The 14,617-nt window shown below is 54.9% G+C and overlaps 1 protein-coding gene across 1 annotated transcript; it reads left to right on the top strand.

Moving 5' to 3' along the window:
• The first annotated feature begins 904 nt into the window (after positions 1–904).
• SLC22A14 (solute carrier family 22 member 14) lies at positions 905–14,137 on the top strand. Its single transcript, XM_021677538.1, has 11 exons — positions 905–1,369; positions 2,093–2,196; positions 2,400–2,554; positions 3,614–3,782; positions 8,941–9,061; positions 9,317–9,414; positions 9,672–9,886; positions 11,145–11,157; positions 11,441–11,578; positions 12,209–12,412; positions 13,954–14,137. The coding sequence occupies exons 1-11, from the start codon at positions 905–907 to the stop codon at positions 14,135–14,137; spliced, it is 1,866 nt and encodes a 621-aa protein (XP_021533213.1).
• The last annotated feature ends 480 nt before the right edge of the window (positions 14,138–14,617 follow it).

Genomic DNA, 14,617 nt, shown 5'->3' with positions numbered 1-14,617 from the left:
ACTCAGTTTTTTTCCTATTAGTGTTTCCATTTCTTCTAGAACTTCAGTGTCTTCCCTCCAAAAACTTCTTTTTGCCCCTTCTTGTCATTAGTTCATCTTGTAATTACGACTTTCGGGTCTTTGAGAAGTTTGTATGATAGTGGTTCTAGAAACTCTGCATCTGACAGTTCCAACACCTGCAGTCAGGAGCTGTTGGTTCTTGTTTCTGTTTACTCAGAATGGATTGCCTTCTCACAACTTTCAGAATCTTTCATTTTGAACTCTTTGCTTGATCTGCTTAATATCCTTCTAGTCAGTATTGCTATCTCCTTCCCCACCTCTCCTTTACCGGCCTTTCCAGTTAAGCTCTATGATGCTCTATGCCACTCTACCATTTTGGTGCCCCAGGCCTGGCTCCCGACTTCTGTGGTCACCTGGCTACTCCTGATCCAGATATTCGGCGGGGGGGGGGGGGGGGGGGGGGGGGGGTTGCGGGGCGCGTTGTTTGTTTTTTTGAAGAATTTCCCCTGGAGATCTCTCCTACCTTTTGCAAGACTAGCAGCGCCTGCCTGTCTGTGTAACCAAAGTTTCAGTTGTGGGGAAGCTGTGGGAGAGAAACCTCCTCGGAACTTATTCATGACACTGGAAGCATAGCATTTTCTAAAACATTTACAAAATCCTAATTGCCCTGAAAATCAGGGGTGGGTGGGCCCCATGGGGAACAAATTGTTAAGTAAGAAACCAGAAGTGAAGTAGGGAACTACGAGAACATCAAGGCTGGAAACCAAACTTCCGGTTAGTGGCTCCCAGGCCAGTCTCTGATGTCTGAGAAGTGGTGTCAGCAGAGACTGAGCTGCATCCTTTCTTTGAACAGGTGGCAACAGAAAGCAACTGCAAGGTAAAGTGCAGATCCCACTATCCGTCCATGAACTTGAACCAGCTTGAGGCACCAGAACACACCCAGTCCCCGTCTCTGGAGATGCTGTTACGCAAGTTGAGGGCTACAGAAGCCCAGCAGGATGACAAGTTTGCCAACATCCTGAATGTGGTGGGGGAGTTTGGCACATTCCAGCAGAGGCTGGTGGCCCTCACCTTCATCCCCAACATCCTGTTGGCCTTCTTCATGTTTGCAGACATCTTCATGTTCACAGCCCAGAAGCCTTATTGCAATACCAGCTGGATACTGGCAGTGGACCCCAACCTGTCAGAGGCTCAGCAGTTGAATCTGACCCTGCCCCGAGAACCCAATGGCAGTTTCCAGACATGCCTCATGTACTTGCCTGTGGCCTGGGATCTGGAATCTATTATCCAATTTGGCCTCAACTACACAGAGTCATGCCAAGATGGGTGGATCTATCCTGAGACCAAGAAGCGATCACTGGTCAATGAGGTGTGCCTTCTCCTGAGTTGTCTAGAGCTACCCCACAGCCCCAGAGACGTGCCCTCACCCTCACCGAACAGGTGGGGAAACTGAGGCTCAGGGAGGGGAAGCAACTGGTCCAAGGTGACCTTGCAGAGGCAGAGCCATGGCAGAAATGTAGGATCCCAGTTGTCTAGGCCTGGCCTCACCTGTCTTAGCCAGGAAGCTAGAGCTGACTTGAATGTCAAGGCAAATGTCAGCGGGCAGGCTTTGCCACCTGTCTAGGGGATTGCTCCGTAGTTGTCACTCTGCCCTCTGAACTCACACAAGATAGAGAACTGGGGAAAGCAGCAGCTTTGATCAGGTACCTCTTACAGGATTTCTCAGCCAGCGCTGTAACCTGGGCCCTTCACCGCACAGACCTGCCCAATTTGAATCTCTAGGCTGGGGCCCAACATCTGTATTTGGGAAAGGGTCTTCAGTGATTCCAGACTTTGCTCAGTTACATTTTTACCTATTCCCCATTTTGGCCTGGGCCTCTGGTCCCCTCTCTCCAGGCCTCGCTCCCAGGGTCTGCCAGATGCAGGATGGGCACATGCACAGCTGCCTGTTCCTGTCCCAGGCCCCTTCTGCCTAAAGGTCCACCCTGGGTGGGGGGTGGGGGTAGTGGTGGAGGGGTGTAGGCTCAGTCCCTGGACCCAGAAGGCTGACCCTGGGTAGAGGCCTGTAGCCAATCCTGCGTAAAACCCCCAGTTTGACTTGGTGTGTGGCAAGGACCGGGACACGGAAGGCGTGCAGACCATGTTCACGGCCGGCCTCCTAATAGGGTCCCTCATCTTTGGGTTCGTAAGTGACAAGTGAGTGTCCCGGAGTTCCCTCTGGTCCCTGGAAGCTCCTGCCTCCTCCTCGTGGGCATTCAGAGCTAGAGTCTCAAGCTGGGGGAGGCGAGGGTAGGGGCACTCTGGAGGCCTACGCACGGCTCAGGACCGGCCCCGGGAGTCGGGCCGGGCCAGCCACGGAGGTCCGCGCGCTTGGCGCAGCCTGCCTTGGACGCCCGCAGGCTGGGCCGCTACGCCACCATCCTGATATCGCTGCTGGGGCTGGCTATCTTCGGCTTCGGGGCAGCCTTCGTCAACAGCTTTCACCAGTACCTGTTCTTCCGCTTCGCCGTGTCCCAGGCCCTGGTGTGCTACGCCATCAGCAGCGTGTGTTTAGGTGAGGCCCAGCCGTCGGGAGAAGGGTGGGGGAGGCGGGAGGCGGGAGGCGGGGCGCGGGCGGGGCCGGAGGCGCGCAGGGGGCGGGGCCTCGGGGGCACCGCGGGGGCGGGGCGAGCGTGGGGGCGGGGCTGGCGCGTACCTACGGGGAGCCCGCAGGACTAATAGGGTTGCGGCCCAATCGAGGCTGGCAGCGGAGGGAGCGTCCACACGGGTCGTCCTGGGGAAGCTGGCGAGTCTGTGCTCAGACTGCCCTTCCACCCTCATCCCCCATCCTAGCCCCCTCGTACCCCGCACATTCCCCTGTCGTACCTCTGGCGTCCCCCCCCACATGGCTTATATTTACTGAGACCTTCAGAAGGCCCGGGCCAGCTGCTAAACCCTTTACATGTACTGTGTCATTTCATCGTGATGTACTCTTCTATTATCCCTTTAGCAGAGAAGGATACTTGAGCCTCAGGAAGTTAACCAACTTGCTCAGGGCCACACAACAGTTACATGGAGGAGTTGGGATTTCATCCCAGGCCTGTGGGACGTGAAAGCCCCAAGTGCCCATACACTCATTCCGCTTGCAGCTGCCATGGCCTGGTGAGCTCAGGGTTCCCTGGCAAGAGACCTCTTCTCCTTGGAGCTTGTCGGAGGGAACTGGCTTCTTCATAGAGCCCTAGGCCTAGGTGGCCAAAGCCCTGAAGCACTAAGAACAAAGATAAGGACACAGACTCCTTGCCCCACCACGTGTCAGGCCACCTGTGAGGAGTTGTGTGCCAAAATGGGCCATTTCTGTGAGAGAGACACGTGGTCAGGCAGGAGGCGTTGAGAGGGAGCAGTTAGGTTGAGAAGGGACTGGAGGCTCTATGTGCGATTGGAAGTTCAGGCAAGGTGTGTCCTAGGGTGTGTCCTGGGGGCACAGAGGCACCGTGCTTGGCTTTGAAGTACTGTCGAAACTTCACCCAGGTTGAACTGTCCCAAGCAGGGCTGGGGCATCTCAGAAGGCTGGGTGCTGGGGTAGCCCCAGGGATCCCGAGCTAACCATGATTTTGTCCTCTTGGCCTCCGCACAGCCACTGAGTGGCTAATGGGCCAGCACCGAGCCCACGCCATCATCCTGGAACACTGCTTTTTCTCTGTGGGAATCCTGTTCCTGACCGGGCTTGCCTACAGCCTTCCCCACTGGCGGTTGCTCTTTCTGGTGGGTGGGGCACCTGTGTTCCCCCTCATCTCCTACATCTGGTGAGCAAACAGGATGTGCGCAGTGACAGGTCTGATGGGCTGGAAGTTGAGGGGTGGAGGGTCCTTGAAGGGGTGGAGTGGGTGGAATTTTCCCTTGGAGAAAATGCATGTGGATGAAATGAGAAAGAGCCCAGGGCAGAGCCTCTGGAACCCTAACATTAATCCCCATCAGAGGAGATGCTCAAAGAGATGTCAGAGAAGTAGTCAGAAAAATCAGAAGGCAAAGTGTTGAAAGGCAGGGTTGAAGGCAAGAAAGGTGATGCTGAGGAAGAGTCCCCTGGCCTTGGGGACCTTGAGCTGGCTTCAGTGGAGTGGCAGGGGTTTGAGGAAGGAGAAGGGGCTGAAAAATGGAGCCTTCCAGGAGACGACTCTTGCCACAGTGCTGGGCTGAGGTGGGCAGGGGGAAGGTGATGACGTGGTTGGCAGCCAAGACAGTCAGGGTATGTGGTCAGGTCAGGGTATGTGGTGTTCTGAATGGTGGGGAGTCAAAGACAGGAACCTGAGACCCCCAAGCTAGGAAGGGACATGTGTGATGGGAGAGGGAGGGAAGAGAAGGCAGATAGAGAGTGAGAGGAAAAGACAGAAATCACCTGGTTAAGGTGTAGAGAAAGGATCAGGTTTCACCTTGACATCATCATGTTTAATCTTTTCAACCCTGAAAGAAGGATGTGAGTCTCATGTCCTGGGGGCTGAAGGGGTGGGGGTGAGAGGAGAACTGAAGCTTCAGAGGATCAAAATAACTTGCCCAAGGCCACACAGCTACAAAGTGGCAGACCTGGGATTTGACTCAGCCTGTGTGGCTCTGAATTTTATCCACTGCACCATACACAACACGGATTATAAGAGGTGGAGTTACCGGTTAAGAGGGAGGGCATGTAGGTGGCTTGGAGACCTTCCAAATTCCAAAGTTGGCGACCATCTTTGGCAGTCATTGACATTCCCAAGTATGTACCGGGGCCAGCTGATGCCAGGTGGCATGACTCTGTCATGACAGCTAGGAAATAGTGTTTCATGGCTTGACCTTAAAACATTTTTAAAAAGCAATAAATGCATGTGGTTAAAGACTAAGTAATACCAAAAGGTTTGTGGTGAAAAATAAGTCAACAATTTCAGCTCCCCTCAGCTCCCCCAGTTCCTTCCCCAGAAGCTGTCACACTGTGGACTCTTAGCTCTTTCTTCTGGTAAATGCCTACATAGTTCTATATTCTGTGAGTAGATGGCTCCTTGAATGGGGCACATTTTTCTTCAGACATGTCCTGTCAGCTGTTCCTTCACTGACACTTGACAATATCTTGGGCAGGTTCCATCTCTTCACAGTCAATTCGTTTTTCTTTTTTTTTTTCAAAGATTTTATTTATTGGGGCACCTGGGTGGCTCAGTCGGTTAAGCGTCTGCCTTCTGCTCAGGTCATGATCCCAGGGTCCTGGGATCAAGTTCCTCGTCGGGCTCCTAGCTCGGCAGGGAGCCTGCTTCTCCCTCTCCCTGCCCATCCCCCTGCTTATGCTCTCTCTCTCTCTCTGACAAATAAATAAATAAAATCTTTAAAAAAAAATAAAGTTTAAAAAAAAAGATTTTACTTAATTTAGAAAGAGAGAGCAAGTGAGTGGGGGGAGGGGCAGAGGGGAGAGAGAGTCTCAAGCAGAGTCTGGGCTGAGCCCAATGTGGGGTTTGATCCCAGGACCCCAAGATCATGACCTGAACTGAAATCAAGAGTCGGATGCTTAACCGACTGAGCCACTCAGGCGCCCCCTCTTTACAGTCATTCTTAAGGTTTTTTTTTTTTTTTGATTTTATTTATTTATTTGAGAGACAGAATGAGAGAGAGAGCACATGAGAGGGGGGAGGGTCAGAGGGAGAAGCAGACTCCCTGCTGAGCAGGGAGCCCGATGTGGGACTCGATCCTGGGACTCCAGGATCATGACCTGAGCTGAAGGCAGTCGCTCAACCAACTGAGCCACCCAGGCGCCCTTTACAGTCATTCTTAATTGTAAGAAAAAAATCTCATTTTGGTCATTCAGACTCACTTTGAGGCATTAAAAAATCCAGTCTAGTTCAATTTAAAACTTGATCTTAGATCTAGTTCACAGCTTCTCCCTGGGGGCTAACCAGCTCAGCCTAGTGTTCTGACCTTTGCCCTTCCTCCTTTGTCTATCTGCTCTGATCTTCCAGGTCCTAGGCAGGGGCTAGAGCATCAGAGAAAAGAGACAAGTGCGCAACAGGGGCTGTTATCAGTGGTCAGTGTCCTCTGTAGGGCAGATATTCAGAGGCAGGTGCCTTCGGGGCCCATGTGTGGGTCTTCAGGGGTCCACTTGGTGTTTCCTAATGCTCCAGGCACTGTCTTTATGACCTCGCCACACTCTGTCTCTGGCAATTCACCCATAGCCTCTTTCTGCAGCGGTCTCCTTGCCCTAGCACATGGGGTGCTTCAAGATAGCAAGATCCACTTGGCCAAAAAGACTCTCACCATCCCCATTCCCCAGCCTGCCATTGTGCGTGTCTCCCACCAACTTCCTGTCTGATCATATCCAGGGAAAGGGGGGGTCCCCCATCTCTGGGTTTGCATAGATCCTCCAACTTGAGGGCATGTGAATGAACTCTCCCTGTAAATGACTGCCTGTAGTACAAGGCAGCCCCCTCATTTCTGAATCAGTAAGCTCCAGGCAAAGAGTGGGAGGGCAGACTCCCTTTCTCAAAGGTGGTCTCCTTCACCAGGCTTGAATAAATGTAAACAACCTGGGGAAGGGAAGAGAGTCTCACTGCCACGAACTGGAAATTTCCGGCCTGACTCGGTGGCTGGGGGAGGTGGCTGCTGGGCTGTTTTGTATTTTTATTATTATTATTTTAAAGATTTTATTTATTTATTTATTTATTTATTTATTTATTTATTTATTTATTTATTTATTTATTTGCAAGAGAGCACAAGCAGGGGAACAGCAGAGGGAGAGGGAGAAGCAGGCTCCCTGCTGAGCAGGGAGCCCGATGCGGGGCTCCATCCCAGGACCCTGGGATCATGACCTGAGCCGAAGGCAGATGCTTAACCGACTGAGCCACCCAGGCGCCCCTTATTATTATTTTTAGTGAATCCTGTCCTGAATGTGGTAACACCTCTCTTTAGAATGTGAGGTTATCAGTCATTGTTTAATGGCCTTGGGACATCAGCTGAAATTCTAAGACAAAAGTTTCCATGTCATGTTCGGTTACACTTCCTCATTCTCTGATTTTATTATTTTCTCAATAGCATTTGAAACTTGTATTATGAAAATAAAATTGCAAAACATTCTCAAATGTTTTTGGGGATACAAGTTAGAATTTTCTTTTTTTCCCTCTTGCTCTCTACATTACCTGTGTCCTCTGGGGTAATTTTTTTTTTCCTGCTTGATTATTTTGGCCCCTTTTTCATTGAGAAGTTGTTTTTTTGTTTTTTTGTTTTTTCAAACTTTGGTGCTTTTTGGTCATCCCTTCATCGTTAAGAGTAACTTACTAAGATGCTAATGGGAAACTGTGAACAGAAGCTTATTGCCTGGCAATCTTGTAGGGCAATGCCTCTCAAATTTCTAGGAGCGCAGAATCAATCACATAGGGGCTGGTTAAAACATCAATGACTGGGCCCTGCCCCCAGAGGGTCTTAATCAGCAGGACTGGGGTGGGGCCCAAGAATTTGCATTTCTAACAAGCTCCCAGGAGATGCTGATGCTGCTGGTCCGCTGACCACACTTTGAGAACCACTAGCACTGGGTGACCAAATGGCAGGTGCCTTTTTTTTGAGGGATCCCAAAGTCAGGGCGTTGCCTGGCTCAGGTTGCTTTGTTCCCCAGTGGACTGGGAGCGGGGACTCTTGTCATCATCACGGAGACTTCCACTCCGTTCCCCTGTGTTTGTCCTCAGCCTGCCCTAGGCTCTGGGTGCAAACCTCAGAGGGAACTGGAGTCCCGTATCTGAGGACTGGGGTGTTCAGGGTCCCCTTGCTACATGTTGGGACTTGCCTCGTGGCCACCGGCCTGGCTCCATCCACTTCCGGGCTATGTGTATGTTTGTTAAATCTTTCTTCCACCCATCCTCTCTCCCACTCTCTTTGTTGAGATCCTTTTTCTTTCCTCTAGTTTAGAGTGGGCACGTGCTCAATCTCCCATCTTTTTGAAGAAGTCCCAGGTGGGTGACTTTCTTTAGGAGAGTTCCCCAGCCTTACTGTGGAGAAGGATGGCAGGGGGACTGTCTGATGGCCCCTAGTGGAGGGCAGGAGCTGGGGCAGGCAGAAAGAATGAAATGGCCCCTAATGTCAAGGGCATGTGTTTACACGGCTGGCCATGGAGTTCAGGCCGGGGCCTGGATCCGTTAGGGGGGGAAGCGGGGGGCAAGAAGTCAGCAGGGGCTGATGGCATAGTTTGTAAAGAGTGCCTTATCAGGGCCCTGAGGTCCATACCAGCTCTGCTGTGAGGTCCATACCAGCTCTGCTGGTCCATACCCAGCCCTGTGACCTTGGGCAAGCCCTTACCCCCTGAGGCTGGGAATAAAATGGGGATAATCATACTAGGTCCAGGGTTGGGCAGGGATTAAACTGGATGATTTATATGTAAGAGCACCAAGCACATTCCCGGGCACCTCATAAGTGCTTTAAATGTTCACCTGTGTGGATTCTGGCAGCCTGGGAAGATCAGGAAGAACCGAGGGACCAGAGTTATTCCAAGGTCAAAGGCAGTGGGCAATGTGGCAGGGGAGAAGGTGGGACAGAGGGGACCTCTATTCACGCAGGCAGGGGCTAGGCCCTGGGGTCCCCCATATCCTCCAGGCTGTTAGGAGACAGAGAGGGAACAGGAGCAATGCCGACCATGAGAATGGGGCCCTAACAGAGGGGGTGGGCATTGGTGCGCTCAGCGTGTCTGGGCAGGTGGAGCCGAGCCCTGAGACAGAAGGGTAGAAAGCGCGTGCAGGGAGCGGACGGGGGAGAAGCTACAGCTGGGGCAGAGGCAGCTAGGGCCTGGGGTGACCCTGAGCGGAGGTGGGGGCTGTGTGTGGCCTGGGGAAGGGCTGACCGCCAGCAAGGGGCAGAGGCACCTTGAGGTGGAGGGTCACTTTCAAGGCCTCCAACATCCACGTCACTTCACGTTGGCGGTCTCTGGGGCATCTTAGAAGGATGGCTAAGAGTGGGTGCGCCATGCAGGATCATGCCGGAGTCCCCGCGGTGGCTGCTGATGAAAGGGAAGCTAGAGGAGGCCAAACAGGTGCTGTGCTTTGCGGCCAGTGTGAACAAGAAGATCATTCCCTTAAGTCTGCTGGACAAGGTAAGAGGCCTCGGCCTGGAGCGGGGCCCAGGCAGGGGCTGTGGAGGAGTCTCTTCCTTCTTCGGGGGACCTCTGCCCAGAGGCTGTCCCCAGTCCACCGCTCGAGGAGAATGGTGACAGCAAAATCGAACCCTGCCAGCGGAAGCCCAGAGACCAAGCTGGCACTTGGGGGAGGGGCGGTTTGAGGTCCTGTGGGGGTGGGGAGCAAGCTGGGGTCTCGGTCTGGCCTCTGGCTGGTTCCTGCTTGTCCTGTAGCTGCAGCCGCCTGGAAAGAAGGTGACTAAGGTCTCTGTCCTGGACTTCTATAACAATAAGCACCTCCGCAAGGTGACCTTGGTGATGGGTTGTGTGTGGTGAGTACCGGGATTGGCCGGCAGGGACTGCAAGCAGAACCTGCCAGAAGCTCTGGTGAGGGAATGGGCAGGCTGCAGGGGGGCAAGGCCAAAGGATGCTGGCTTGGTTACAGGTCCAGAGCTCTGTGCTTATTTCTGTTCCCCATCCCCACCCTGCTCTGCTTGTCTCTGCTTCTGCCTTTATTCCTGCCCTGTCTGCTGTATCTCCGCCCCCCTCCCCTCTCTCTCTGAGTGTCTCTCTCCTCGCTTCATTTCAGGTTTACTGTGGGTTACAGCTATTTCACGCTGAGCCTCAAGCTGAAGAATTTGGGCATGGACCTCCACTTCACACAAGTGATTCCTGGCATCATGGAGGTGCCCGCCCGGCTCTGCTGCATCTTTCTCCTTGAGCAGATGGGGAGGAAGTGGAGCCTGATTGCGACTCTCTTCCAAGGCTCCCTTATGTGCTTGCTTGTCCTTATCCTCCCCTCAGGTACGGCTCACCCTCCCCTCGGTGCCACTCCGTCCCCCCAGCCTTCCTGCTTCCTTAGACCCCTTCCTCCTGCCCTGTTTGGCCAACAAGACACCCTGGGAGTCAGCTGGGGCACCCATGGCCCTCCTGCCCTCCTGAGCTGGTGCCGGTCACTGGAGCACTGCCCTCCTCAAGGGAGAGTCCCAAGACTGGGCGCTGGAAGCTCTCAGAAACCTGGAAGAGGAGGGGGTGCTGTCCCGAGGAATCCTCCTTGTGTGGGGGGAGTGGGTGGCCTTCCTCCAGCCCGCGTCAGATCTGATGGTTAACAGATGCCCACAGATAGTCCTTCAACTAGCACCCCAGGCCCTGCCTCTCATCAATAGCCTCTGACTGGGAAATGCCTGTTATCTGGAACTTCACCAGGAAAAAATAACCTGCCGCCTGAAAATTGAGTGTAACGGGGCTAAGCTCTCAGGAACATTCCTACAGGGAGGCCTCTCCTTCCCAGGAGGGCACAGTACCCTTCAGCTCAGAACTAGACAAGCAAACTGGGGGTGGGGGGGTGAAGGCGCAGCAATATTTTCAAAATTGCAAAGATCCCTGGGACGATGAATATGCCCCAGGTCACAGGACTAGAGAGTGGCCGGCTGAGGATGTGGACATTAAGATGTCAGTGCTCTCTCCGTCAGAACCGCTAACCACGAGAGCCCCCTCAGCTGCTGGGGCCAGGGAAGGGAAGCCGGGTCCGGGGTCTGCCTCCAGGGGAGCCCTCCTGTTCTCTGGGGGCTAGAATTATGCATGTCTTGCCTGGGACCCTTCCTCTCCCAGATGCTGGCCGTGTGGACCAGCTAAAACAAAATGGGGCAACAAACGCATTCTTAAATTGCTGTTGCTTGGCAGCTTTTGTAAAAAGTGGGCCTATACAGAGTCAAACAGAAATGTTTAAAAGTCTCAAATGTGTGAGAGAAACTAGGAGTAGAATCCCCAACAGATAAAGCTAGATCTCCAGTTTCATCCCAGAGCCAAGAGAAGCTGGGGCCAGAGTGGGGAGTGGGGCAGCGGCGGGGCCCGGAAGAGGCTCATGGAGGAAGAGCTGCAAGCGGCCAACTCCCGGGCAGTGAGCACCAAGCCGGAGGAATGGGCTTTCCTGGATCTTTTCTTCCTCCTCTTCCTCCCTCAGTGCGCAAGTCTGGCTGCCCAGCGTTGGGGATCCTGGCTCTAGGGACCGAACACTTCCGGGCCCCCGTGCACAGTTCCCTTCTTCCTCCACCTTGCAGAGGACGGGAGGGAAGGTGGGAGGGCCCTGAGCAGGCCAGGGGGTAGGGGAAGCTGCCTCAGGTGAGGATGTGGAAGACAAGAATGAGGCTGGAGGCAGAGGTGTGGGGGCTGAGAGGCCAAGGGGTGAGCAACTCTCCCACTGCAGTTATACTAACTTCTGGCCTGGCTGGGCCTGAGTCTGCTGACCAGCTGACCAGGTCCGGGGACGAGGGTGGGGGGTGGGGGGGGAACTACTCAGATGCCTTCCAGGAGGGATGGAAGGAGAGCAGATGGGTGGACCCCTGTCCCCCACCCCAGACTCAGGTGGCCACGTTGTCTGGCCACAGAGCTGAAATCCATGATAATCGTGATGGCCGTGCTTGGAGAGTTCAGCCTGGCGGCCTCAGTCTCTGTGTTCTTCATCTACACCGTGGAGCTCCTGCCCACTGTCCTCAGGTAGGCAGCCTGGCGGGCAGGGCCGTGGGGGCTTGGCAAGGGCGCGGGACCCAGACGCTCCCGGCAGTGAGAGTGGCTGAGCACCTGGTGACAGGCATGCGCTGAGTGGTTTCCCTGGATCACCCCATTACCCCCCCAAACTTCGTCGTTAGCGCTATCTCAGACAACAGAGTCAGGTGGAGGCCCGACCGCAGATGGCAGAACCGGGCAGTCTGAGCGCGGTCTCGGCCTTGCACTGCGCGGATCTGAATGTGTCTGGGCTGCTCTGAGGCTCCGGCTGTAGCTCTGTCGGGGGGGGGGGGGGGGGGGGGGGGGGGGGAAGAGGGGGAAGCCCGTGGTCAGGGTGGCGGCTCCCCCTCCCCGCCCAGCTCCACTGCCCTGTCTTCTCGTGCGCACCCACCCGCGCCTTGGCTTTCGCTTCTCCTGCTCCTGATCCGTGGAGCAGGCCCCCAAGAAATAACCGTCCGCCCTGGATCAGGGGGGAGCCAAATGCTCCACGGGCGCTTGGTGAGTCGGGACAGGCTGGAGACTGGAGCATGTGAGGTTTGGGGAGCTGCTGCTTCTACCCCACCTCCACCTAGCCTCTGGGCCCAGGAGGCCTCCTAGATGAGCTCTCACCTCCCCTTCCAGGGCGACAGGTCTGGGGCTGGTGTCTCTGGCCTGGGCAGGTGGAGCCATCTCATCCCTGGCGGTCAACCACCAGAAACTCACCCTCCTACCCATATGTCTCTGCTGCATCTCAGCCGCCCTGGCCTTGTTCCTCTGCTCCCTGCTACCGGAAACGCAAGATCAGGCTCTCCCTGATAACCTGGAGCACTGGTTCCTGCAGACAAGGTAGGCGGGCGAGGCCCCTGGCCCTGGCCCCTGAGAGTGTGTCGGACACCGTCCACCCTGCCTGCTGGCCAGAGGGGCCTGTGACACCAGGGCCGCTCTGTGTCTACAGCAGTCTCCCCAGCTCTCCTGGATGTCACCACCTACCTCCTCCCTGCAGCCTGGCCTCTGCCAGCTTCCATCCTTTTGGCTCTCCTGACCAGCCTGGGCCAGGCCTTCTCCTTTCCTCCCCCTCTGGCTGCTTGTCTGGCCTGGGTGCTGGCCCTGGAGATGGCCTGGGCTCTCTCCCTCCCAGGGCACAGGGCCTGGCTGGGGACCAGCTCTCCGAGTACCTCTCCTTTCCTATCCGAACTCTCAGCTTCTCAAAGAGGACCCGGTCTTGATTCATGACTCTGACCTCAAGGCTCCAGCAGCCCAGAGCCCCGTTTGGGCACTTCTGGCCTCATGATCAGCAGAACCATGCCTTCTGGGATTTGCGCCAACGTGGCCCCTCGCTCTCTCCCTGGACCTGAGGGGACCTGAGCACCAGTGAGAGGCAGAGCCTACCTGATGTCCTCCACCTGATGCTCATAGCACAGGGTGGCTACCTCTGGCCATCCTCTGCCCTCCTCCCCACTATCCTGCTCCTCTTTGCCTCCTTCCTCAAACTCTACTGATACCATCTGTGCTAGGCATTGTCCCCGGGCTGGGCTGGCAGGTGTCCAGTCTTAAGGGCTATTTTATGGGGAGAGAGACGCGCCAACAGTTTTCCCCTAATGGGCTCTGAGGGAGGGATGCACGGGACCTATAGAAGGCCCTGGAGGGAGGAACTTCAGTTTAGGGAGCTGGGGCAGGCTTCATAGAGGAAGTGACGTTGGGGGAGGGCTTTGAAGGATGAAGAGGCATTTGCCCCGTCGCAGGGAGGGGGAATGCAATGCAGCAGAATCGCTAAGAACACAGACTCTGGAGCCAGAGGGCCTGCACTTCTGTCTCTGCTACCACTTCCTAACATGTGCCCAGGGGAGTTACCTAATGCCTCAGAGACTCAGTTGCTTCATTTGCAAAAGGGAATGATAACAGAGTAATAAAAATAGCTAACATTTACTGAACCTTTACCGTGTGTCAAGTCGTGCTCCATACATGCCTTTTCATACATTGTCCTAACAACAGCCACGTGCAAGATAGGTCCTGTCACTACCCCCCATTTTACAGATGAAGAAACTGAGGCATAGAGAAGCAGAGACATGTAGCCTAGCCTTTCTCTGTCGTGGGGCTTTGGGCAGGATTAAGCCCACATAACGCACGTGGCGCAGAGTTCTGGCATGTGGCAAGTGCTCAGTAAATGCTAGAGATGGACCCCCAAAGATGCAGGAGTGTGAAGGGTCTGGGTATGGTTGGGAGATGGCACACAGCCGGTCCTGGAGGTGAGGGTCCCTCACGGGTGCGTGACAAAGCCCACCTCTCAGGAATGCACAGCCAGGCTTGGCTACAGCGGCTTTGGAGGTACTGCTTTTCTTAGCTCCTGAAGCTGCAGCTCATGACTTGTTCTCCAATGGCTTCCTCAGGAACATGGCTGAGGACCCGTTCGCCGAGGAGGTAGTATCTGGTGATGGGACTGCGGAAGTGATGAAGAACACCATTCTCAGTTCCACGATGCTGAAATCGGACCTGGACATTCTCTCCAGCGCGCCTTGGCAGAACGCATCTTTGCACGGCAGGGGAAAGGAAACAGACCCACGGAATGACTGAGCACCAGGCCCCCAGATGATCTCGGTGGGAGCTGAGTGGCTGGGTGTGGGGCTCTGCACTCCAGGCCATGAATTCCACGCCTAATCCAGCTTGGGGGCAGGTCAGTCCTGCTCGAAGGCCAGCCCTCGAGATCCAAAAATGGCCCCTCCTGGGCGAGCTAGGGTGTGATTCATTCTAATAAAGGTGCATGTTGGACTTGAGATGGCGAGGTCAAAATTGGCTGTGTGTGGAGAGCCCAAAGACCCAGGTCCGGAGGAGGATGGGTTGAGCAGTCTCCCTAGAGTCCTTTCTGTCCTTAGCTAAACTTGGGGACAGCGAGGGGCTCTCTGTATTGGGGCAGGGGGATGGCTGTGTCTGTGAGGGCTGGGAGTGAGCAAGGGCAGGACTGTGCCCGCACCACCCACATCCTCTAGCCCAGGCGTCAGCTAGCGTGGGGGGGCTTCCAGCTCATGTGCAAGCGGACATAGACTTCAGCCCCGC

The sequence above is a fragment of the Neomonachus schauinslandi genome, chromosome 1 (assembly GCF_002201575.2).
Source record: "Neomonachus schauinslandi chromosome 1, ASM220157v2, whole genome shotgun sequence".
NCBI classification, from domain to species: Eukaryota; Metazoa; Chordata; class Mammalia; order Carnivora; family Phocidae; genus Neomonachus; species Neomonachus schauinslandi.
The sequence above is the reverse complement of the archived record's forward strand: the minus strand, read 5'-3'. Positions and strand labels throughout refer to the sequence as shown.